The sequence below is a fragment of the Nomascus leucogenys genome, chromosome 10 (assembly GCF_006542625.1).
Source record: "Nomascus leucogenys isolate Asia chromosome 10, Asia_NLE_v1, whole genome shotgun sequence".
Lineage (NCBI taxonomy): Eukaryota > Metazoa > Chordata > Mammalia > Primates > Hylobatidae > Nomascus > Nomascus leucogenys.
In genome coordinates this window covers 84,743,009-84,766,526 of record NC_044390.1, presented here as the reverse complement: position 1 = coordinate 84,766,526, position 23,518 = coordinate 84,743,009, and the positions used below count along the sequence as shown (strand labels likewise).

Below are 23,518 nucleotides of genomic sequence, written 5' to 3'. Positions count from 1 at the left end.
CCTGGGAGACTTTCAAACAGTTGCAGAGTTATTCATTGAGAATCTGCAGGTGCCTGGCTGTGTGGCCTTTAGCAAGTCACTGCACTTCTCTGAGCTCCTTTTGTTTTCCTTTGCACAATGGAAATAATGATAGCCTGACCACACAGAGGAATAGCTTCCAGGTATAAAATGCATAGCATAATGCCCAGCACCTATTGAGTAATCAATAAACTCGGTGTTTCTATTATAATAATCTTGGATTCAGCAAACATGTATTAAGTACTTTGTTTCAGGCACTACTCTTTGAGGTGGTGATGGAAAGATGAGATGTGGTTCCAGCTCTTGCAGAGGTGGAAAATATATGTGGACCTTTTGGTACAATCTTATTCTTCACCCGTGGCAGACATTGCTAATCGGTTTCAGTGCCCTTTCCTGTTGAGCCTCAGAATCCATTTTAACACACTTCTTTGGGCAGCCACTACTAGTGGCCCCTGAAATGAAACCCATTTAGCACTCCTAGTTTTGTAGATTTCCTTGTGAGGACGCTAACCCTTCCTCTCCAGCGCCGTCCTCCCATTCCCATCCACCCCTCGCACTGGAGAAAGCACCTTAAGGAGTTAATGGGTGGAATCCCTCCTCCCACATCTCACTTCAGTCCCCAAAAGAGATAGGAATGGAAAGAATGCTCTCTTAAAAAATTTCTTTTTCTCTTGTCTTTTCTATTTCCCTCAGAAATGGAAACAAGTAGTAAAACGTGCTTGAGGTTGATGACATTTAGTTTTTAGTTAAACTAAAGGAATCCCACAGGCTATAATTCTGATTGATAAATCATGCTGTCTCCCTCTTAGGTTTTCTCTGCCCTTTGGGGCTTGGAAAATCATTAGCTGTCTCATAAAGGATCCCAGCTTTACAAGGGCAGAATTGGGATTTCTGGAAACAGCTTTCAGACGGCTGCCAACGGTGTCATTAGACAGAATAGAGGAGCAAGTAGGTTGGGGGTTAAATGCTCTGTGATGGGTTCTGACATGCCCGGCTCCCCGAAGAGAGAGCCACTCCATAACAATTGCTGTGAAAAATGAAGCATGCATTTGCAGCTCCAAAAACAGGGAGCTGGCTCCATCCATCTGGCCTGAGAAATGAGAACTGGCATGTAGGGTCAAGCACTTGCTTCTTCTCTCTCTGTCCGGTGGAGATTCCACAGGCAGGACTAGTTCCTTGTTGCCATTGTTTCACAGCTCTCTGTGAAGCCCTGCAGGCTCTGCCAGGAGGATGGTGTGGGCAATGGGCAGTAGGGTGGAGGTGGGACCTGGTGCACAGGGTCTGCGGGAAAACCAGAACTCAGTCTGCAATGGAGTGATAGTACAGTTTGCTGAGATTTAGCCTAAGGGATGAAAGAAAAGACCAGATGGGGACAGGCATCTCATCTGAAGTCACTTTTTTGTTTCTTCCTCATTCCCATTCATCATGCATCCACCCACCCACCTGTCTATCCACTCACCTTCCCATCTTTCCATTCACCCATATGTCCATCCATCCACCCATCCATCCATCCACCCATCCATCCATCCATCCATCCACTCACTCACCCACCCATCCATCTATCCGTCCATCCACCCATCTATCCATCTATTCATCCATCCACCTACCTACCCACCCACTTATCCATCCATCCATCCACTCGCCCACCCATCCATCCATCCATCTATCCATCCACCCACCCATCTATCCATCTATTCATCCATCCACCCACTTACCCACCCACCTATCCATCCTTTAATCCACTCACCCACCTACCTCTCCATCTACCCACCTGTCTATCCATCTATCCATGCATCCATCCACTTACCCACCCACCTATCCATCCATCTACTCACCCACCTGCCTATCCATCCATCCTATCCATCCTGCCCATCTATCCACTCATCCATCCACCTACTTACTCTGGCATAACTTTAGGTGGTACATGGTTGGACATTATTAAAATAATTATCTATAATATACAGAAATTGATGTGGCTTTCCACATAGGATTTGCTTTTAAAATGAGTGTACTTAGATAAAAAAAATTGGAGTCAGCCTAAATTGTTAAATAAATAACTTGGCAGTTGTACAGAGGCATGGCAGAAATGAGAAAAGCATCACTTGCATGGCTGGCACTGGGAATCCACTGCACTCTAACTTTCATGCAAGGGCACATGTTCATTTCAGGTTCCTCAAACCCGAAATCACAGCTGCTGTGCAGCCTCTAAGGTATATGACCTAGAGCAAGTGACTTCCCCTCTCCAAGCCTCAGTTTTTTCTTCTGTAAGGTGAGGATGCCAGCAACCCCTATTCTTGGGGTTGTTTTGAGAATGTAGCAAGCTAAGGCATGTGAATCACTTAGCACATGCTTGGCACACACCAAGCACTCCGTAAATGGAAGTGATGCTCACTTTTATTCATTCCACAGCTGGCTTCATTTAAGGCATCCCCTGGCAGCCCTGCCCAGGGGACCTTACGTCAGTTGAGGTGACAAGCTAAACCAGTGTTCCACTTGGCTTTGGTTTAGCAAGTGATGGCAACTGGTGTCCTTCCTGAGAGTGACGAGCCCCCCTTTTCCTTCCAAGGCTTGCCAGAGCCCACCCCAGTCTCTGACCCTCTGTGTAACAGGCTGTTCTCTTCTCTCTGTAGACACACTGTCAGTGCCACGCTGGTCCCCGCAGATCCCTCGCAGAGATCTCGGCAACTCCATCAAGCACAGGTAGGCTGGATTCCTGTGTGCACTGGTGCCTACTTCCCAGCCCTGTGAGGGATGGGGGCTCTGGCCGCTGCCCTGGGGTGAGACAAGGCTGGGCTATTGAGCTCCAGCACCTACATCACCATGTCCCTTTCTCTTCTGCTAGGCTAAACTTTAAAGTGGCAACCAGGGCACTGAGACATCTGCTTCTTACTAATCTGACCCTTGTAAAATTAGCACATAGCAGTTAAAAGCCAGGGCTTTGGAGTCAGACTGACCTGTGTTCCAATCCCAGCTAGTAACGCTTTGCAACCTTGAGGAAGTTACTTAACCTTTCTGAGGCTCAATTTTTTCCTTAGATAATTCTGCCTATCTATAGGGTGACTGTGCAGATTAAATGAGATAATATATATGTAAAGTGCTTAGCAAAGGACCTGGCACATAACAAATACCTAATAAACAGTATCATTCTTAAGATTAATGCTTTATGTCCTAATTTTTGGTCTCCTCACCCAGAATACACAAGATTGCAGGTGCTCATTCTCTGGTGTGGTGGAGGTCAGTCCAGAACTCTAGCCCTGCTGGGTGCATGCGACAACCTCTCCAGGGCTATACCTGCCCTTTTGGGGAGGGGGGTTTGCATATACCAGGCATCCCTTATAAGAAGTCCTTTAACTCCCCGAATTTAGCTTTCCCCATTTTGTCTTGGCAGTTCCAGTCTCCTCACAAACTTAGCAGGGTGAGCGGGGCAAGTGTGCTCATGGCCACTGGACAGATAGGCAAACTGAGGCCCTGGAAGATTAACCGATAGGTCGAAAAGCTAATTAGCCTCAGTACTTCGTGTTCTTTTGACACCCTGCTGAGTTTTCCTAGCACCGGGGCCTCTGTAAACTCGCTGGGGGAACTGTTCCCTCATTCATCGATTCTTTCCACTTATATTTACAGAGTTTCTATGCCACGGTTGCAGCTCTGACCAAGACATAAGGCCTGTTCCCCTGGAGAGCCTGTGGTCTAGGGGAGGGTCAGATAGTTAACAGACCACGACAGTATGGAGAGATCAGGGTGACAAGGTGGGGTGACATCAGGGGCAGATGCATCACCATAGCTGGCGGCATGGCGGAGATGAGCATTCTCACGATGGGGACTCATGGAATGGCATCTCGTCAACAGTTTTTGAAAGAAGTATGTTGACGGGATAGTTGTTAAGACTTAAATGAGAAAACGTTGGAGGAAGCAGTGAGAAGTGTGTGATAGACACGTCAATGGTCAGGCCTTGAGCTGCAGAGAGAAAGGCATCAAAGACAAGGGCCTTTTTTTGTATTTTCCTCCTCACCGCTCTCTGGCCCTGCTCCACCCGGGATTGGCCACGCCCCTTGATCGACCGTGTCCCCTGGACTGGCCCTGCCCCTGGCTCATCCCCATTCTTGGATTGGCTATGCCCCTGGCTCAGCCACGCCCTTGGCTCGGCCACACCCCTGGGTCAGCCACTCCTCTGGCTCAGCTCGGCTCCTGGATTGGCCATGCCCCTGGCTCAGCCCCACCCCCTAGATCGCCCAGCCCCCAGGCTCTCTGGTAGTCCCCGAGATTCAAAAGCTGATGCCCAGAGGAGGGAGACAACCTATTAATTTTAGGAATGTCTTCCCAGAGTTGCTGAGACTTGGGATGACCTGCTACTCTTCAGTCTCTCCCTGTGTTTCTCCCTGGGCTTAATGCCAGGAGGTAGAGAGAACTGGACTCACCCCAGCCTTGGTGAAGAAATGAAATTAAAATCCCATCTGCTGCCATCAGAGTCACTTCAGCCAGAGCTGGGGAAGAGGCAGAGCTGATCCCAAGCACAAGAGAGGTCTGGAAAGGAGAAAAAACTGTCACCCACTGCTTATGAAGCCTGCCCGCCACTCCTGTGTGGCTGGCTGATGAGTGAAATACACGCTCCTTCGCCGCCATTCCCCAGAGCTGCCAAATTCTGCAAAACAGAGTCTGCTAAACTCACTGGCTCTGCTGAAGGGAGAGAAAGGGGCTTGACCAACTCACATATCCAAAACCAGAGAGGGAGAGTTTTCTTGGCAGTAAGCGTCTTTGCTTGGAATATTGCTATTTGCTTAGATTTGGAGGCTTTGGGCTGTGGCTTATTCTGTTTGGAGAGTGACTGACCCAAATCAGGCAAAACGGTCCAGCAGAGGGATGCAACCTTTCCCTCGAAATTCTCAGACTCCAAGTTATATAATCACTTCCGATTTCCCTTTTGACACTCTGAGGCAGTGGAGATTAGATACAACTCCTGCTGACGGTGACACAAATTGAAAATTAAAATTAACTGTGACCTGGCAACCTTCAGTACTTTTCTTGGGCCCAGTCCTGCTGCTGCCTCATATCTCTTGGGGAAGAAAGCACCCTGGCAATATCGAGGGGAGATGTGCCCAAGGAGTTAATCGAATGCACCTCTGCTCCAGTTGGTTTATAGCTGTACACAGGAGACCTCCAAACTGCCCATGCTTGCAGCAAGTGGATGGGGTTGGAGAGCGAGGTGAGCTGATGGTCTGAATGGCTTTCACTTTCAAGGGCTCTTCTCTGCCACTAAAGTTTGGGGTCTCAGCTCTTTCGGGAGGGGAGGGCTCCCTTTGATACTCCCCAGGTGATGTGACCAGCAAGTGATGGGAGATGGTTCAGCCGGTCCCTCAGGAGGCTCCACCTTGCTTTGTAGCTTTCTACAGGCAGTTCCAGCCCTATCCATTGCTCTGTCCCAGAACTGACCTTGGCATACAGTAGGCCACCAGGCAATGTTTGTTAAAGAAGTGAATGACTCTTATGAAAGTTCAAGGTAATAGTATAGTCACAACCCAATTTATCGAGTGCTTACTATGTAACAGGCACTGTAGAAGCCCTTGACGTGCCTGACTTTGTTTAATCTCCCCAGGAACCTACAAGGTCAATGCTATTATTATCTGGACTTTACAGATGGGGAAACTGAGGTTCCAGTGGTTTAAGAAACTTGATTAAGTCACACAGCTCGGAAGAAACAGGACTGGAATCCAGGGTTCATGTGCTTGCTCTTCAGGTACTTCATCCCTCTAGAGATGGGTCAGTCGCCATTTCCTTAACCTTGAACATTTTCTGTCTCTTTTCTACAGGTTTTCCACCAAGTACTGGATGTCTCAGACGTGCACAGTCTGTGGGAAAGGGATGCTTTTTGGCCTCAAGTGTAAAAACTGCAAGTAAGTGATGGTGCCCTGCAGTGACTTTTCGCAGCACCCGATGTCAGCTAGAACCGTGCAGGGCACTGAAACAGCCTTTGGGAGTTTGATTTCTTCACTCTTGGGAGAGTTGTTTGCTTTGTTTTTCAGAAATAGATTTGAAATGCACCTCTACGTTTGGGTAGGCAGTCAGGAGAGAGCAATTCTGAATAAGAACCAGAGCTGATGGAAGATGCTGGAAATGCCTAATGCTGTGTGCTGAGGCACAGTGGTACTTCTCGTTTTCATAGCATCTAAGGCCAGGGGTTGGCAAACTCTTTCTTGAGTTGACCAGACAGTAAATATTTTAGGCTTTGCAGACCATAAGCAGCCGTAAACAATACAGAAACAGTCTTGACAACTTCATTTATTCTAATAAAACTTTATTTGCAAAAACAGACTGCAGGCTGGCTGTGGCCCTCAGCTGTACTTTGCTGATCCCTGAGTTAGAATTTGCCAACTACTTTTCTCTCTCTCTTTTCTTTTTTTTTGAGATAGAGTCTTGCTCTGTCACCCAGGGTGGAGTGCAGTGGTGTGATCTTGGCTCACTGCAACCTCCACTTCCCGGGTTCAAGCAATTCTCCTGCCTCAGTCTCCTGAGTAGCTGGGACTACAGGCCTGAGCCACCATGCTGGCTTTTTTTTTTTTTTTTTTTTTTTTTTTTTGTAATTTTAGTAGAGACAGGGATTTACCGTGTTGGCCAGGCTGCTCTCGAACTCCTGATCTCAAGTGATCCTCCCCCATCAGGCTCCATAAGTATTGGGATTGCAGGCGGGAGCCACCGCACCTGGCTCCCAAGCCTTTCTCTCCTCATGGTACCTTTTTAAACGAGCGTTGTAATTCTCCCATTTTACAGATGTGAAGACTGAGTCTAGCAATGAAAAGTCACTGTGAAGAAGTGACAGTCAGGACCTGAACCCAGATCCCTAACTCCTTTTCTGCTCACTTTCTGTAGTATCATATTGGTCTGGAGTTTTGCTGAGAAGGCCAGACTGCCCAAGCTCCGCCTCCCCAAGCTTCCTTTCTCTTCCACACCCCCATTCAAGGTCATGGCTGGCAAAAGGTAGGGAGGAAGAAGAAAACTGAGACACCAGATGTGGGCTCTGGAGTCAGACTAAGCTGATTTTAAATCCTAGCTCTGCCACTTGGCAGCTGCCTGACCTTGGGCAAGTCACTTCACATTTCTGTCTCTAGTATTTTCATCTGTGTGAAAGGAATAATAATTGATATGGTTTGGCTGTGTCCCCACCCAAATCTCATCTTGAATTGTAGCTCCCACAATTCCCACATGTTATGGGAGGGACTCGGTGGGAGATAATTGAATCATGGGGGTGGTTCCCTCATACTGTCCATGTGGTCGTGAATAAGTCTCACGGGATCTGATGGTTTTATAAGGGGAAACCCCTTTTGCTTGGTTCTCTCATTCTCTCTTGCCTCTGCCATGTAAGAAGTGCCTTTTGCCTTCCACCGTGATTGTGAGGCCTCCCTAGCCACATGGAACTGTGAGTCCGTTAAACCTGTTTTTCTTTATAAATTACCCCGTCATGGGTATGTCTTTATCAGCAGCATAAAAACAGACTAATATAATAATCTTGCCTGCCTTGGGTGGCAGTGAGCATTTGATAAATCAGCACACTTGAGGACATAACACAGTGCCTGGCTCAGTCCAGTCCTTTGTAAGAAATTGCAGTGCCTTGCTGTCTGGCCTCAATCTCTCCCCACCCCCCCCCTCCTTCTGTAAACACGTATTACATACCCCTCCAGGTCCAATACTATAAAATAGTCAGTAACAGTCAACTTTATGTAATAGTTACAAATGAATGTGCATCTGTTTGCTTTCTACAAGTCATTTAGTTTAAAAGATTCTGAGAACTCCTCTTTCTGCTCTAGGCTTGCTCTTCCTTGTCTAGTCCAGGCAGAGGCCTCTCATTTAGGCCCTTTCAGGCCTCCCCACATCCCTGCCCCAAGATAGAAGCAAGAGAGTGGCAAGGGCAAGCTCTCACTCTACCCACTCTGCCCCACCCCTGTCCATACCTTCCACCTGGCAGTCTCACCTGAGTAATGAAGATAAGGTTGAGCATCCTTTCCTCCTGGAGTTGTGGGGAGCCTTAAGCCCCACTGGTATAAAGAGAAGCACAGGCCAGATGCAGAGTCTCATGCCTGTAATCTCAGCACTTTGGGAGGCTGAGGCAGGAGGATCACTTGAGCCCAGGAGTTTGATACCAGCTCTGGCAACATAGTGAGACCCCCATCCACACACACATACAAACAAATAAAATTTAAAAATTAGCCAGGCATGATGGTACATGCTTCTTGTCCTAGCTACTCTGGAGGCTGAGGCAGGAAGATTACTTGAGGCCAGGAGTTCAAGATCAGCCTGGGCAACAGAACTAGACCCTATCTCTACAAAATAAATTAAGGTAAAAAATTAGCCAGGAGTGATGGCACATACTTGTGGTCCTAGATACTTGGGAGGCTGGGGCAGGAGGATCACTTGAGCCCAGGAGCTTGAGGTTGCAATGAGCTGTGATTGCACCACTGCACTCCAGCCTAGGCAACAGAACAAGACCCTGTCTCAAAAAAAAATTTTTTTTTTAAGGAGAAGCAGGGGCAATAATTACCAAGCATTAGTACTTCAAGGCTGCCTTCCTTTCCTTGGTCCTCTGTGAACCTAGGCTCTCAGGTGATCTTTCTGACAACAAAAGGCACAAGGCTAGGCCTTTAGGTCTGGCCTCCAGGCTGACTGATTTTCTCCATACACCAGCAGCTCTGAAGACCCGTCTCATCTGTATCTAGCCCCACCACATTCCGTGGGGGTAATGGCAACTCTTACATCCTCATACCTGCCGTGTGGAGGCTTTGAAGGCAGGTAATTAGATGACAGGGATGTAGCTGGGGTAGTGAGGCTGAACACCTCCCAAGCCGTTTTAATTTTCAGCACTAGAGGCAGAACTCAGAAGTAGCCTTTGCTAGTGCTCTCTGTTCTAAAAGTCATGAGCAAAGCCTTAGGCCCTGCCAAGGGTTGGGAGAGGAGGTTGTGGGAAGGATAGGGATGGGGTGGGGCGGTGGGTAAGCTTCAAGAACACAGACTTTGGAAGCAGCCAGAACTGAGTTTGGGTCCCAGCTCCATTACTAAACTCTTGTGTGAGCTTAAGCGGAAGTGTGCCATCATAGGGCTCAGTGTCTCTCTCTACAACACAAGTGTGACATTAGTGCCCACCACAGGGCTGTTGGAAGGAGTCAATTGAATGTCCATGCTCCAGATTGCAATGTTTTATCAGAGAACATTCCTCCCTATTCTGTCTTGTGCAAAAATGACTCCTGGCAAATAAGAGGCAAAATTCAAAACCAAAAATTCAAAACATGAAGATCTGACATGCTTCAGGAGTTTTGACATGGTGCTTGCAGAAACTACAACAGAATTGATAGCTATCTCCAGTACATAATTATGAGCATGCATTGCTAATATCACCAGTTGAAGTTGAGATGTGTTCTACAACTAAATTCCTGCAGTTTTTGCGTTAGTTATAGTGAGGATAGAGGGTTATTTATATGTTTGGCAGAATTTTGGATGCACTTATGAGCTGATAGAAGGGTTGGATGAGGGCTAGAAATGGGAAATGTACAGACCCCACTGTCAAGGAGTTCAGAGGAGACACACTTATGGAAATTGAATGTCAACAAAATGAAAGTGTACACATAAAGAGCGGTGACAGGTGACATTTCAGAGAGGTGACACCAAGGATGGGGCGGCAGCTTCTTGTAGAAAATGAGCGGAACCATCTGTTCACTTATTCAACTAATATTTATTGAGCACCTGCTATATATGCACCATGCACAATTCTAGACACTGGGGAAACAAGAGTGAATAAAAGAGACAAAATCCCTTCCCTAGTTTCTATGCTGGGGCATGGGTAGGAGTTGGGCAGACAGTAAGTAAATTAGTAAATTAGGTCATATGATACGATGATGCAAAATGCTAAGAAGATGGACAAAGCAGAGAAGGATCAGGATGGGGGCTGCAATTTCAATTAAAGTGTTCAGGGATGGTCTCATACCTGAGTGAGAACTTGGCAAAAGTAGTAGTGTGTGATCTGGGTCATTTCCTGTCCTCTGAAAGCCCCTCCCGAAGCCTGGATTTGAACCTTCCCTGGAGGGAGTGAATTTTTTTTTTTTTTTTTTTTTTCACCCAGAGCAAATCCAGTTCTGTTACTGCCGGAAACTCCCTGGGTGACAGGGATTGGACTGGCCTCATGCTATTCTACACATGGTCCCTGGACCAGCACCATCAGCGTCACCTGACACCTGGCTAGAAATGCACATTCTCGGGGCCCACTCCAGACCTGCCAAATCAGAATTTGATTTTAAGATGGTCCTTGATGTGGTTTGGCTGTGTCCCCACCCAAATCTCATCTTGAATTGTAGCTCCCATAATTCCCACGTGTTGTGGGAGGGACCCGGCAGGAGATAATTGAATTGTAGTGGCCGTTTCCCGCATACTGTTCTTGTGGTAGTGAATAAGTCTCAAGAGATCTGATGGTTTTATAAGGGGAAACCCCTTTCGCTTGATTTTTTTCATTCTCTCTTGTCTCGCCGCCTTTGGGCTTCCACCATGATTGTGAGGCCTCCCCAGCCACATGGAACTGTGAGTCCATTAAACTTCTTTTTCTTTATAAATTACCCAGTCTCAGGTATGTCTTTATCAGCAGCACGGAAGCAGGCTAATACAGTCCTGGTGATTCTTTTGCACATTAACATTTGAGAAACACTTCTCTAGGTGATCTCCAAATTTCTTTCCTGAGCTACTTTTCATGTTCTAGATGATGGTTCCCAAACTTGAGTGTGCATAAGAATCCCCTGGAGGGTTTATTAAAAAAAAAAATCAGCTTTCTGGGCTCCACTCCTAGAATCTCAGGTTCAATACCTCTGGGGCAGACTCCTAGAATGTCTATTTCTATCAAGTTCCCAGGCCATGCTAAGGCTGCTGGCCCTTGGACCCCAGTTTGCAAACCACCACTCTACATTAGAAGTAGTAGTTTAAAAAAGCAAATCAAGCTTTATTGTCCAGCTGGACATGTCATAACGCGAGATGTTTGTGTAAGTCTTTGCTGATGGTTTTTCAGGCTCTTCTGTTCTTACACGCCTTAGCTGCACTCTATAGATAGGAATCTTTTTCATCATCATCTCCCCAGCAAATTCATCCAGTAAATATTGGTGTGATGAGCCTAAAAGATAACATGTGATTAGGAGTCAGGCAGGGTGGCTCACGCCTGTAATCCCAGCACTTTGGGAGGCTGAGGCGGGTGGATCATTTGAGGTCAGGAGTTCAACACCATCCTGGCCAACATGGTGAAACCCCGTCTCCACTAAAACTACAAAAAATCAGCTGAGTTTGGTGGTAGGCACCTGTAATCCCAGCTACTCAGAAGGCTGAGGCAGGAGAATCACTTGAATCTGGGAGGTGGAGGTTGCAGTGAGCTGACATTGCACTACTGCACTCCAGCCTGGGTGACAGAGTGAGACTCTATCTCAAAAAAAAAGAGATAACGCGTGATAGGAACACAGGCTGCAGGTCAGACATGCCTATATTTGAACCCTGACTCTGCTGCCAACTGGTTGTGTGGCTCCTTGGAGTATCAGTTTTGTTGTAAAATGGGGATAATAATATCCACCTTACTAGATTGCTTAATGACAGCGGCAACGACAACAAAAAACAAGTAAGGTAATTGTTCAATGACATGTTCATCCTGGTACCCAGTCCATTAGAAGTGTTTCACGAATGTAAGCTAATGCTATTACTAACTTTATGAATTAACTTTGGGGTACCCCTCCACCCAGAAAGCCAGAAACATCTCCTTCATGTCTAACCCCCTTCCTTCCTGCTCTGATTTAATGCCTACTTCCTCCGGAATTATCATTAGCTGTCTTGTTGGCATTCTGAATAGAGAGATTAATGAACTAATAGGAAATTAAGACTCCGAAAGCAATTTGCAGTTATCTAAATTGAGGCGTTTTCATCTAATAGGTTCATGAGAGCAGAATGGAGTTTAGCTCTGAGTGTAGAATGTCAGCACAATTCACATATTGTCTGATAACTGGATTCAGCTGGCAGAAGTTTGCCTTTGCAGTAAGATGCTGGTGGATTTCCCAGCCTTCAATCATGCGTTATCTGCATTCTTTCCCCTTCTCGGGGTCCTTCCACAAGTTTCTGCAGAGCTAAGATCTGGTTCCTTAGAAACCTCTCTACCCCATCTGCATTTCTGGCAGGAAAATGGACAACAGTGATTTGGGTGACACCTGCTCTAGAAAATGAGAGTTTGAGAGGTTTTTTTTTCTCATGGGCTGGAGGTGCTTTTTTTTTTTTTTCCATGGGCTGGAGTGTGGAAGAGAGGGGCACATCTTCCAAAGCCACCAGTGGATAAGTAGCATTTTGACTGTCTCCTATGCTTGTTTTAGCTACCCATTTTCTCTTTTCAGATTGTTTTGGTTCTGGTTAGTTCAGCCATCTCTGAGCATGTGGGGATTCTGTGCTGCCACTCGGAGTATGAGGGTGAAAAAGACAAACTTGTCCTCGAGATGCTCACAGTCACTGTCAGTTCTCAAGGTGTGCCCTGGCCCTACCTGTCTCGGGATCAAGGTGCAAGCTTAACATTGCAGCTTCCTGAGCCCCTCTGCAGATTTCCTGGACCAGGCGCTGAGCATAAATAAGGCCTAGAAACATGCATTTTACTGAGCCTCCAAGATACTTCGTATTTGTACTTAAGTGTGGAAGTACTGTGGTGCTACATCAAGGTCGGGCGGATGCAGTAATGCACATCAGGGTACTCTGCTGGAGGACCTTGAAGCTAAGTCTTGAAGGAAGAGGAGTTAGCCAGGTGAAGGGGAGTCAGGGTGCTCTGGGCCGAGGAAACAGCCTGAGCAAAAGCTTGGACTGGGACGTTAAAGGCCTTGAGCATATTTTGCAATTGTTTGCACCAGGCAGGGACTGGGGGAGAGCAGAGATGGATTCTGCTTTGCACCTGCAGGGTGGGCCAGTTATTGCCATGATTCAGGCTGCTGCCACCTGAGGCTCCAGGCAGGGATAGGATGGGTGTGGGAGGCATTGCTCTGTGCCCATCCAGACCCACTCCTGGAAAAGCAATCTTGGACCCAGGCTCTCATCATCTCAAGAGTGACAGGGCCATGGGGAGGAGCATGCTGGTGTCAAGATTACCCTTCCTGTGAGTGGCAGAGTGAGAACACACACTAGGAGTTGTGATATTCTCTGAGTCACCTGCTCTCAGGGCCTTAGATTCGAAGGGTCTGATCAACTAAGGGATTTCAGAGTACTTCATAGATGCTTGAGGCTTATTCTTCCCTAGGACCAAGGAGAGCTCACTCCTCTGCTTTGAAGACAGGATGTTATTATAAACTCAGTGGCCAATGGTCACAGTCTTACCTCACCCACTTCCATCTTGTGTTCTGATCAGATTTCCAGTGATCTCTTTGACCAGCCGCTGCTACGGAGGCTGCAGCAAATGGCTCGTACCTTGCAGCTGCCTCACCTGGGTATCTGGGACTAAGCCGCTCCCCCTTCCCTAAGTGGTTCAGAGCCAGTGACTACCTTTTTCAGGGGTGCAAAATTCCAGCCTCCTTACCTTGAGACAAATAGATTTTATGGTACAGTTTTTCCTGCAGAGATCCCCATGGGATCAGGCTGAGACTGGATTCACCTGAAACCACATCCATGCCTGGCTTCTCCCTACTCACAATCTTGCTTCCTGCACAATGGAATAGGTTTCTTTTTTTCTTTTTTGAGACAGAGTCTCACTCTGTTGCCCAGGATGGAGTACAGAGGCATGATCTCGGCCCACTGCAGCCTCAACCACCCGGATTCAAGCAATTCTTCTGCCTCCGACTCCTGAGTAGCTGGGATTACAAGTGCCCACCACCATGTCTGGCTAATTTTTGTATTTTTAGTAGAGACAGGGTTTCACTATGTTGGCCAGGCTGGTCTCAAACTCCTGGCCTCAAGTGATCTGCCTGCTTCGGCTCCCCAAAGTGCTGGGATTACAGGCATGAGCCACCGTGCCTGGCTGGAATAGGTTTCTTCTGAGCATACTCCCTCAATAAATCATTTGCAAGAATATCCATTTCAGGATCTGCTTCTACAAAACTCAACTTATGACAGTGAAACAACAGCAAGGATACAGACTGCAAAGAGAGAGCTGAATTCAGGTCTTGGCCCTGCCACTCTCTCGCTGTGTGACTCTGGGAAGGTTTCTAAACCTCTCTGATATACAGTGAGGCTAACACATTCATTCCATGTGATGAGATATGTTCATGCCCCGATAATAATGACTTGAGAATTCTTTCAAATTAGAATCTTTAAATACATTGTTCAGCATTTATTTCATTGCAAAACCCGACTTTATATGAATGCGAAGTATAAAAAGAAACAGACCCACTACATCGCTTCCATGGGTTGAAGCAACATCGAAGTTCTGGAAAATTTTAGCCCATTTTCTCCTTTTCTGTAGTTCTTGTTCTCTGCTTTTCTTTCAGAACTTTCTGAATCAGCCAACTTCTTGGAAGACATGTTATAGGGTTTATTTCAGTTTTTCTCAACCTTGGCACTATTGGCATTTGGGGCCAGATAATTCTTTGTTGTGGGGGCTGTCCTGTCATTGGAGGATGTTTAACACCATCTATAGTTTCTGCCCACTAGATGCCAGTAGCACCCCCTCCTCACTCCCAGTTGTGACCATCAAAAACATCTGCAGACATTGCCAAATGTCTCCTGGGGGTCCAAACTGCCCCCAGGAGAGAGCTACTCATTCCTAAGCCATGGGACTATGGCGTGCATTATTCAGTTTTAGAATTGTCAACTTGCAGTTGCTTGACCTGAGCTTGGACTCATTACTCTAATAGTCAACTTATAGGGTGAGTCCTTGTATATATTTCAGGTTATAGGGTGAACTGTAGGCTGATCCACTCTATAATTATAGGGTGATATAGGCATTATAATCCCTATTATACAAGGGGGTGGTCAACCATCCCAGTTTGCCTGGGACTGTCTGAGGTTTAGCACTGAAAGTCCCAAGTGCCTAGAAACCTTTCGGTCAGGCTAGGTTAGCCACCTTACGATAGACGTAGGTCTTTACTAACTAAAAACATTTTATATGTTCCAATGTTCCAGTTGAGGTCACTGCCCACTTCTGTAGGAGTGAGACCCATGATCGTTCCCCTAGTAAGGTAAGACATGGTGTTTGGAAGCCTGCGTTAACCAGCGCAAGATTTCCAGTGTATTTCAGTGGTGTTTTCATGGCCTTTATACGAGTCCTCTTTCCTCCTGCCTGCAGTAGCTGGCCAGACATGCTTGTACCTACTTCTTTTTATGTAAACAATCACTTTACTAATTTTTACTTAAATACGCCATGCACTTCTCGACTGAGTTTTGCCGTGTTAGTGGATCTTTTCACTTGGATTCGTACACATCAAAATCCAAGTGAAAATATCCAATAACACAGCAAAACCAAGCACATCTTGGGTTTCCTCTTGCCCGGTGCATTCTGCTCTCCTATGTTCTTGCATCAAAATATGTTTTACCTAAAAATGTCCAATCTTTTTGCAAAACGGCTGCAGCCACAGGTGATGAGGAGATAAAAGTGTGAAGTAAGCCATGGCTGGTTTGAGCCACCATTGCACTAATTTACCCAGACCTTTAAAAAGTGGGGGAAATGATGAGTGCTGATGTCGCAGCTGCTGCGAAGTTCCTGGAAGCTTCGGGAGTTTGTACAACAGGCAGGATATTGGCAGGATATAATTATGAGCAAGTATTTCAGAGATCACCAGCTTGAATCTTGAACTTACTTTTCTATTAATAGAAACACTTCAGTTTTTGCAATAATTATAATGGGAGTTAATCATCCTATATATGCGTTTTTACCTATGATAAGCAAAAATTTAGGTCTAATTATAGTTGTATCTGAGGGATGCTTATAATTCTACTGGGGGCTGAGGTGGGATTAGATGTGATAATGATGATGATAATTATGATGATGCTATCATGTATTGGGGGCTCACCCAGGTGCCAGACATTTTGCTAAACACTTTACATGCGTGATCTCATTGAATCCTTGCCACAACTATGGAAGGTAGGGTCTATTATTACCCCCATTTTACAGACGAGGAAACAGAGGCCTTCAGAAGTAAACAGCTGGCTCGAAGTGTCACGGTGGGTGGATCTGTTACTCAAGCCCACTGATCGCTCTGATTCAAGATCCCAGACTTTTAACTACTTTACACGGGCAAAGGGCTGGCTACACAGCAGGCTGGCAACAAATGCTACACATCACTCTGCTTGCCCTTTAACTAAACAAGCAGAAGAGAGTATAAGAATCTGGTCTCGATTCCAACCTGGACCAAAGCTTTCCTCATCCCTCCCCCAGCCTGCCACACGCTCCCATCATCCTTTCTTGAACTGAAAGACGACAAATGGATCTTTGCGTTCTGATGAACACCTCTGGGTTCAGAGAGCCAAGAAGACTCTACAGTCACTTTCTTCTTTTTCAGGGAAGGTGAGGGAGAGGGGAGGAGGGAGGGTACAGCAAGTAATACATTTACAGCTTCCCTTACAGTGTCCTCTTATGGAGAGAAAAGTGCGGGAGGTTCCTGGTGATTTTTCATGTCCCTGGAGCCTGAGGTCTGATTTATATCCAAGGTCTGATTTATATGTCAATACTCCCTACTGCCCTTTGCTCATTTATATTGTGGTTAGCGATAGGCTAAAGAGCTAGACCCCACCGAGTTGTTAGCAGTGAGGGAAAGGGTGTTTTGATATCCTGCACTTGGAGCATACGGAGGCATTTCTAGAAGCATTGGTTCAAACAAGAGACAACAGGGGAACTCACACGAGACCAGAATGCTCAGTTGCGGTATGCAGTGAACCAAGCCCTGCTGCGAAGGGGGCAAGGATTTGGTTTCGTGATTTTTTTTTTTTTTTTTTTTTTTTTTTTGCGAGAAGCCTTCAGGAACACTTAATGCAGTGACCTGGAAAAGGAAAGCAGGTACAGAGAGTAGGGAAGATAATGAGAGGGGAACTTTGCTGCCCTTTAATTGCAAGTTTCTGCTGCCAGAGGGGGTCTTTTCAAAGTGCTTAGCCAGCATTCCCAGCCCGTTTAAAATCCTTCATTAGCTCCCCCTTGCTCTCCGCGAAATCCAACTTCATGATGAGACCGTGCGCCATGTTTGCTTACTCTTCTCTCCCCTCACATCTCTCCCCTCTTCGTGCCCAGAGCTGCAGCTTCCCTGAGCCATCAATCCCTGTGGCAGGCCGTGTGCCCACTCATTGACATGTCTTTGCACCCCATTGCTACTGCCTGGATCTTTCTTGCACACCTCTGCTGGCTCTTATTTATCTTTCAAGCTCAGCTCAGCCACCACTTTCCTCCAGGAAGCCTTCCCTGACTCCCCTCAAATCTGAAGTGCCACCTTCTGCCCTTTTCTGTCACACGATGTTACATAATACTATGTTTTATTTGTCTATTTACCTGCCTGTCTTCCTGACCGGACTTTTAAACTCTTTGAAGGCAGGGCATCTCATTTCTGGACTGTTCACTGTTTAAACCTCTAGCGCCAGCACAGTGCTTGGCACATGGTAAATGCTCAGTAAATACTTGTTGCTTGAGTAGATCTCAGTAGGGACCTCTGGAGAGAGGGCGGTTCTTGCCAATACAAGCCCTCCGAATCTGGTTCAAATCCAGGTGGGCTCATTTCTAAGAGGCAATTTGGGGGCAGTAGGATGAGTAGAAAGATGTTCATGCTTAAAGCCACAAGGATGGGTTTACATTCTTGGACGGTAAATTTCTTGCTAGACTGCAAGATCTTTAAAGAAAGAATTCTTGTCTTATTTAATTATTATACTCCCAGTGCCTAGCATAGCCCTAGGCACAGAGGAGGAACACAGTGTTTCCTTGTGGACTTGCATGGATGAATTGTCTCAATTCTGCCCATCACTATCTGAATGACTGAGCTTGTTACTGGACCCCAGTCTTCTTGACTTGAAAATGGGTGTACGTGGAATACTATGCAGCCATACAAAAGAACGAGATCATGTCCTTTGCACAAACATGGATGGAGCTGGAGGCCATCATCCTTAGCAAACTAACGCAGGAGCAGAAAACCAAATACCACATGTTCTCACTTATAAGTGGGAGCTAAATGATGAGAACACATAGACAGAAAGAGGGGGACAGGCCAGGCCCAGTGGCTCACACCTGCAATCCCAGCACTTTGGGAGGCCAAGGTAGGCAGATCACGTGAGGTCAGGAGTTTGAGACCATCCTGGCCAACATGGTGAAACTCTGTCTCTACAAAAAATATCAAAATTACCTGGGCATGGTGGCGCACTCCTGTAATCCCAGCTACTCGGGAGGCTGAGGCAGGAGAGTCACTTGAACTGGGGGCGGAAGTTGCAGTGAGCTGAGATCGCACCACTGCACTTCAGCCTGGGGACAATAGACATGGCGGCCTACTTGAGCAGGGAGGGTGGGAGGAGGGAGAGGTTGCAAAAAAAAAAAAATAATAACTACTGGGTACTAGGCTTAGTACTTGGGTGATGAAATAATCTGTACACAAATCACCGTGGCACGAGATAAATTTACCTATATAACAAACCTGCACATGTCCCCCAAACCTAAAATAAAAGTGAAAAAGCAAAAGAAAATACTGGGGGGGAAAATAACAGTTAAAAAGAGTCTTAAACTTCAAGTCTTAAACTTGATTGCAGTCTATAACTTGAACTGAGGTGTTAAAACCATGCACATAGAAGACAGAATTATATATCACATGATTACACATGACTACACAATGGGGGCACATCTATGAGGATTTATCACTTCTGTTTTCTGAAGAACGAGTGAGGAAAATGAATGTATTAGATCTGCAGTGAGAGTAAACAAACAGAGAAGTTATCTCAAACAGAAGCTAATAAGGGTTAAAATATATGTAAAACATTTCGCACAGTTTATCTCACATGGTAAAGGGAAATAATTATTATTTCTATTCTCATTGTCAATATTGTGATTCCATAGCCATATATAAATTGATATCCACTATTTTATTAACAAAAGTAAGCCAACAAAAGCTAGGTGTTCAGTACTTTTCACATATTACATGGGTGTAACAATATCCACCTGTTAAGAGATTGCTGTTCAGGGGAAACGGGTTGTGTAATTTAGCACCTGGCTCAAAGTTCGTGCTTGTTTAATGTTTCCTCAATTGGATATTAGGAGCCAGGTTTTTAAAATGTTCCATGCGCACTCTGGAAGGAAAGACTGGGCCCTACTCAAACAGATTATTGTAAAGTTAGCTGGTATGGAACAAGAAAAAGTAGGAGAAATGAGAGATCAAAGCTGATCAGAGCAAATTTTCATCTGCTGGTTAGAATCGCCCAATGAACAGTGAGAAATTGACGTGACAGTCTTCCCTAGGAGGGGTCTTGCCTGTCCCTCTTGTGAACGCCAGCATTCTGATCCCAGCTCCGTGCCAGGCTCTAGGCTTGTGACTGCTTCACAGGGGGCCATGACACATCTTTCAAGAAAACAGCCGAGCTGCTTGTGAAAGAGACCATTTGTCCCCCGCAGTTCCCATGGAGATCCAGTTTGCTTCTGGTCAAATCCTTCTCCGCAGCCCCACTCTGGGAAGAAGGGAGGGAAGAAAGAAGGAAATGCAGAGGGGGCATCATTGCATTTCACAAACAAAGAGGGATACGATTTATAAGAAATAGAAAAAGCCTTTCAAAAACGTTTTGATAGGGATTAGAATGTTTCTAAATCTGCAGTGTTTGACAGATTTCCCCTTCCACCTGTTCTTCTTTTTCTTTCCTCCTCTTTCCCTCCATCTCTCTGATACTTACCCACCAGGTAATAAGCACCAGCCACCTTTCAATGAAGGAGGAAAGGAAAGGGAGGTAGCACATGAGGGAGACCTAGATTCTGCCCTCAAGATAAATTCACATATTTAATTTTCAGACAGAGACGATGTCTCATTTAGCCAGCAACTCCCTTGGGGGAATGAGATGTTCCTCATAAGCAACTTTTCCCGATAACTGAAGCTTATCCTATTAAACCTTAGAAGTTAAAAGAAAAAAGAAGTTACCTATTTGCAATGAAAGTTTTAAATAAATCCTTTCCAGGTTTGCAGGCTCTATGAGGTGGCAGGGTATTTTCTGTCTGTGCTCAGAGTGGGTCATATCCCTGCCTGCTAAAGCGTTGACCTATTTGGTGCCTATGTGGTACTACTTAGACATTCTCTCATTAGATGCTCTCTTGCCCTGTCAGGAAGGGCAGACCTGTGATTCAGGCTCAGGTCAGCTTGATTCCACAGCGCAAACTTTTGACCATTTCTGGAACCATATAGGACCTTCCCTGGTGCCTGGGAATCCTTCAGACCCACCATCTTGAAACATGGGGCTCCTCCTGGCTCACATTCTCCTTCGGGAATGGAGCACCTGGAGAACCAAATTCGTTAAGGACTGACAGCTAGAGACGCACGAGGAGCCAGGGGGCAGAAGGCTTGGTTTTGGTGTGAGAGCCGTGGGGAAGGCCACGTTTGTGCTCTGAATTTCTGTTAATAATCCTGGTGTTTTAACTGGGCTCCCCTGTTTCCACAGACCCAGAGTCAAGGATGTGAGGGCAAGTGGTTTATTTGAGAGGTGATCCCAGGCCACACCAATAGAGGAATGGAGAAGTGAGACAGAGTTAAGGCAGCTGGTAATGGGTGCATCAAAGAGCAGGTGCTTGGGGGGATTGGGGTGCAGTCCTAAAATGAGCATGCCTCTGGGTCATGCCACCCATGAGAGAGGGGGCTGGAATATCCATCAACCAATGCCCACCTATAGTTGGTTGAGGTCTCCAAGTGTTCTAGCCAGCCCGTGTTTCCAGCCTTAGAAAGTCCTCCAGCAGAGGATCTTAGGGGCTTGCTGTAGAAAGCTGCTGCACAAACTAGCAATAATTATGGTAACTACCATAATAAAAAAGATAGCACCTGCCACTGCTTGAGTTTCTACTGTGTGCCAAATATTTGTTCTGGGCACCTTACTTGCATTATATCATTAGTCCTCACTGCAACCCAGAGAGGCAAGAGGCTACCATTGTCTCCACCTTACAGATGGGGAAACTGAGGCTCTGAGCGGATCGACAGCTTGCCCAAGTTATCACAGCCAGGGAGTGGTGGTATCAGGATTTGAACCTAGGTTTGTTCTATATACTTTCTCCATTTTCCTTTCGGAGGAGAACATTGTATTCCAAAAGATTCAGGCTCCCATTCATCTCTCATCTGGGAAGTAGAATGTATTCCTCTGATATGGTAGTTCTCAAGTTTCACGTGTGCTTGCTTAAAATTTGCATTCCCAACAGACACTTACCCAGTCAGGACCTGGGAGTGAGGTCTGGGAATCTAATTTTGAAGCAGGTGGTCTCCTGGTAAATTATATGCTAGTAGCTCTTTCTTCCATGGGTAGGGAAAAGGAAAAGTCACCTTTTGGGAAAACGATGCACATTTCCAGCTGGAAGAACAGTTTCCATTAAGTGAGACATAGTGTGCTTTGCAAAGCCTTGCTGTGGTCCCTCTTCCCTCTGTCTCCAGAGTCTGTGTAATTTCAGGGCTTGTCTAATCCTGCCAACTCTGTTAGCAGATCCTGAATGTGCAGGCTCTCATTCTTGACATCTGAACCTCCGTGCAAGGTTTAAGTGCCTGGGCATTGGAGATATTTCTCTTGGGGTTTTCTGCATGAGCAAGGCTGTGTTTCCACTGCTAATGCTGCCCACTGAAGCCCCTGGCTGGAAGGAAGAGTGTTTGGTCTCCCACTCCTGGGACAGAGGTCAAGGAGGGCTTTTCCATTACTGCAAGAGACAAGCAATAAGGGACTCTGGAGAGGAAAAATGCCCAGGAGGAGAGCAGGAAACAGGCCAAGGTCGTGGGCAGCCTTACCTGTCCTGTCTTGGGTTAGCAGTGGTCTACAGGTTAAACTAAATTGCATGCCCCTGATTCAAAGTGCTGCCCACGAGATACCAACAGGGCTTCTTTGCATCTGCAAGGCACTCTTCCAGCTGGGTTTATTAGAGATGACTTATAGGTGAGGGTGTTAGAAAGGAAAAAAATTCTTTCTTGAAGTTTCTGGGGTGGAGTCTGGCTATTCCAAGTGCAGAAACTTCTTGGACCGACTCCCCTTTGACATCAGATTCCCCACAGCTCAGGGCTTCCCAAACATCAGTCTGACCATGTCATTGTCCTCAGAAACCTTCAGTGGCTTCACAGCACCTGCAGATTCAAATGCAGACCCTTTGCCTTAGCTTTTGGGGTCCCCACCACCTCCCCTTCCTCGTGTCCCCACCATTCGTGTTGTTCTCTTCACTTTAAAAGTTCTCATCGCTTTAAAAGCCTCATTGACCTTTAACTTTTGACCCTTGAACTCACCACACTTGTCCTGCCCTCCAAACCTTTGTGCTGGAACTCAGCTTCCCCTACCCTTGACACCTACCCAAGGACCTCCCTCATACCCCATCATTCCCCCATCCCATTTCCCTGAAATATTTTTTCATGATTTTATGACATCTGCAATTATTTGATTTATCTGCTTATACATTTATCATCCCTCCCCATAAACAGAGAGGCTGCATTAGTTTTGTTCATTGTGAATCTCCAGTATCTGGGGCACTCCAGGCCAAGCTCAGTGTTGAATGAATGGAAAGCCCGTTTCACATTTAGCAGAGCTCTGCATCAGGGCTTTGAGGCATCATGAGCTTTCCCATGGGGGCTGGGACCTTTCCCATAAGTCTGAGAGTCTGAGGGTCTCAGAAAAGGAAAAGACAAAGAAAGCCAGGTCACGGTAACTTGGGATTTTGATTATCCTTGTGAAGTCAAGCATTTGTATTAGGAAGAGTTAGGTGTTATCTTAGGCTTGTCTCAAAGAAGGGCATTTTGACTCAGGTAGTTATAGCTCCCAGGAACCTTCTGCTTTACCCACACCTACCCCCAAGATGTAAAAGCAAAAAGAGTGCAAGTTATGAAGGCATTTAGCATTGTGGTTAAAAGTTGGGCTTGGGGCCTCTGTCTCTTACTGGCCATTTGACCTTAGGTAAGTTATCCAAATTTGATGAGCCTGAGTTTCTCACTCTGTAAAATGGGACTAACAATAATTGCTACTTCCTAGGGCTGTTATGAGGATTAAGTGAATGATGTAAAGCACTGAGGATATTACCTGACACATCATACGTGTTAGTTCTTGTTATTTTCAGCATCCTACAGTCTTTATGACATTCATGACCAACAGCACTTCCAAATGTTTTTCAACCATCTTACACTTCCTGGTGCCAAGAGCTGTGTCCTCTTTTTGTAGGTTCCAAAATGTCTAAGTCAACTTTTTCCAGTCTAACTCAGACATTTGTCTAACACTCTGTCATGATTTTATCATAATTACATATCCGCTCTACCATTTTTACTTATTTTCTATTTATGGCCCTTTTAAACTTAAATTTATTGAAAGATGAAAATGTATCTCATTATCATAAATGAAAAATCAACATCATTTGCCATTAATATAAGGTGTGTTA

At 45.9% G+C, this 23,518-nt stretch overlaps 1 protein-coding gene across 4 annotated transcripts in view; it reads left to right on the top strand.

Moving 5' to 3' along the window:
• The window catches only part of KSR2 (kinase suppressor of ras 2), a 505,691-nt gene that overhangs the window by 385,163 nt on the left and 97,010 nt on the right, over positions 1-23,518 (top strand). For all 4 annotated transcript variants that reach the window (XM_030821474.1, XM_030821473.1, XM_030821476.1 and 1 more), the window contains 2 exons: positions 2,649-2,718; positions 5,823-5,906. In XM_030821474.1, coding sequence (XP_030677334.1) covers positions 2,649-2,718; positions 5,823-5,906 — 154 coding nt within the window. The remainder of the gene's footprint in view (positions 1-2,648; positions 2,719-5,822; positions 5,907-23,518) is intronic.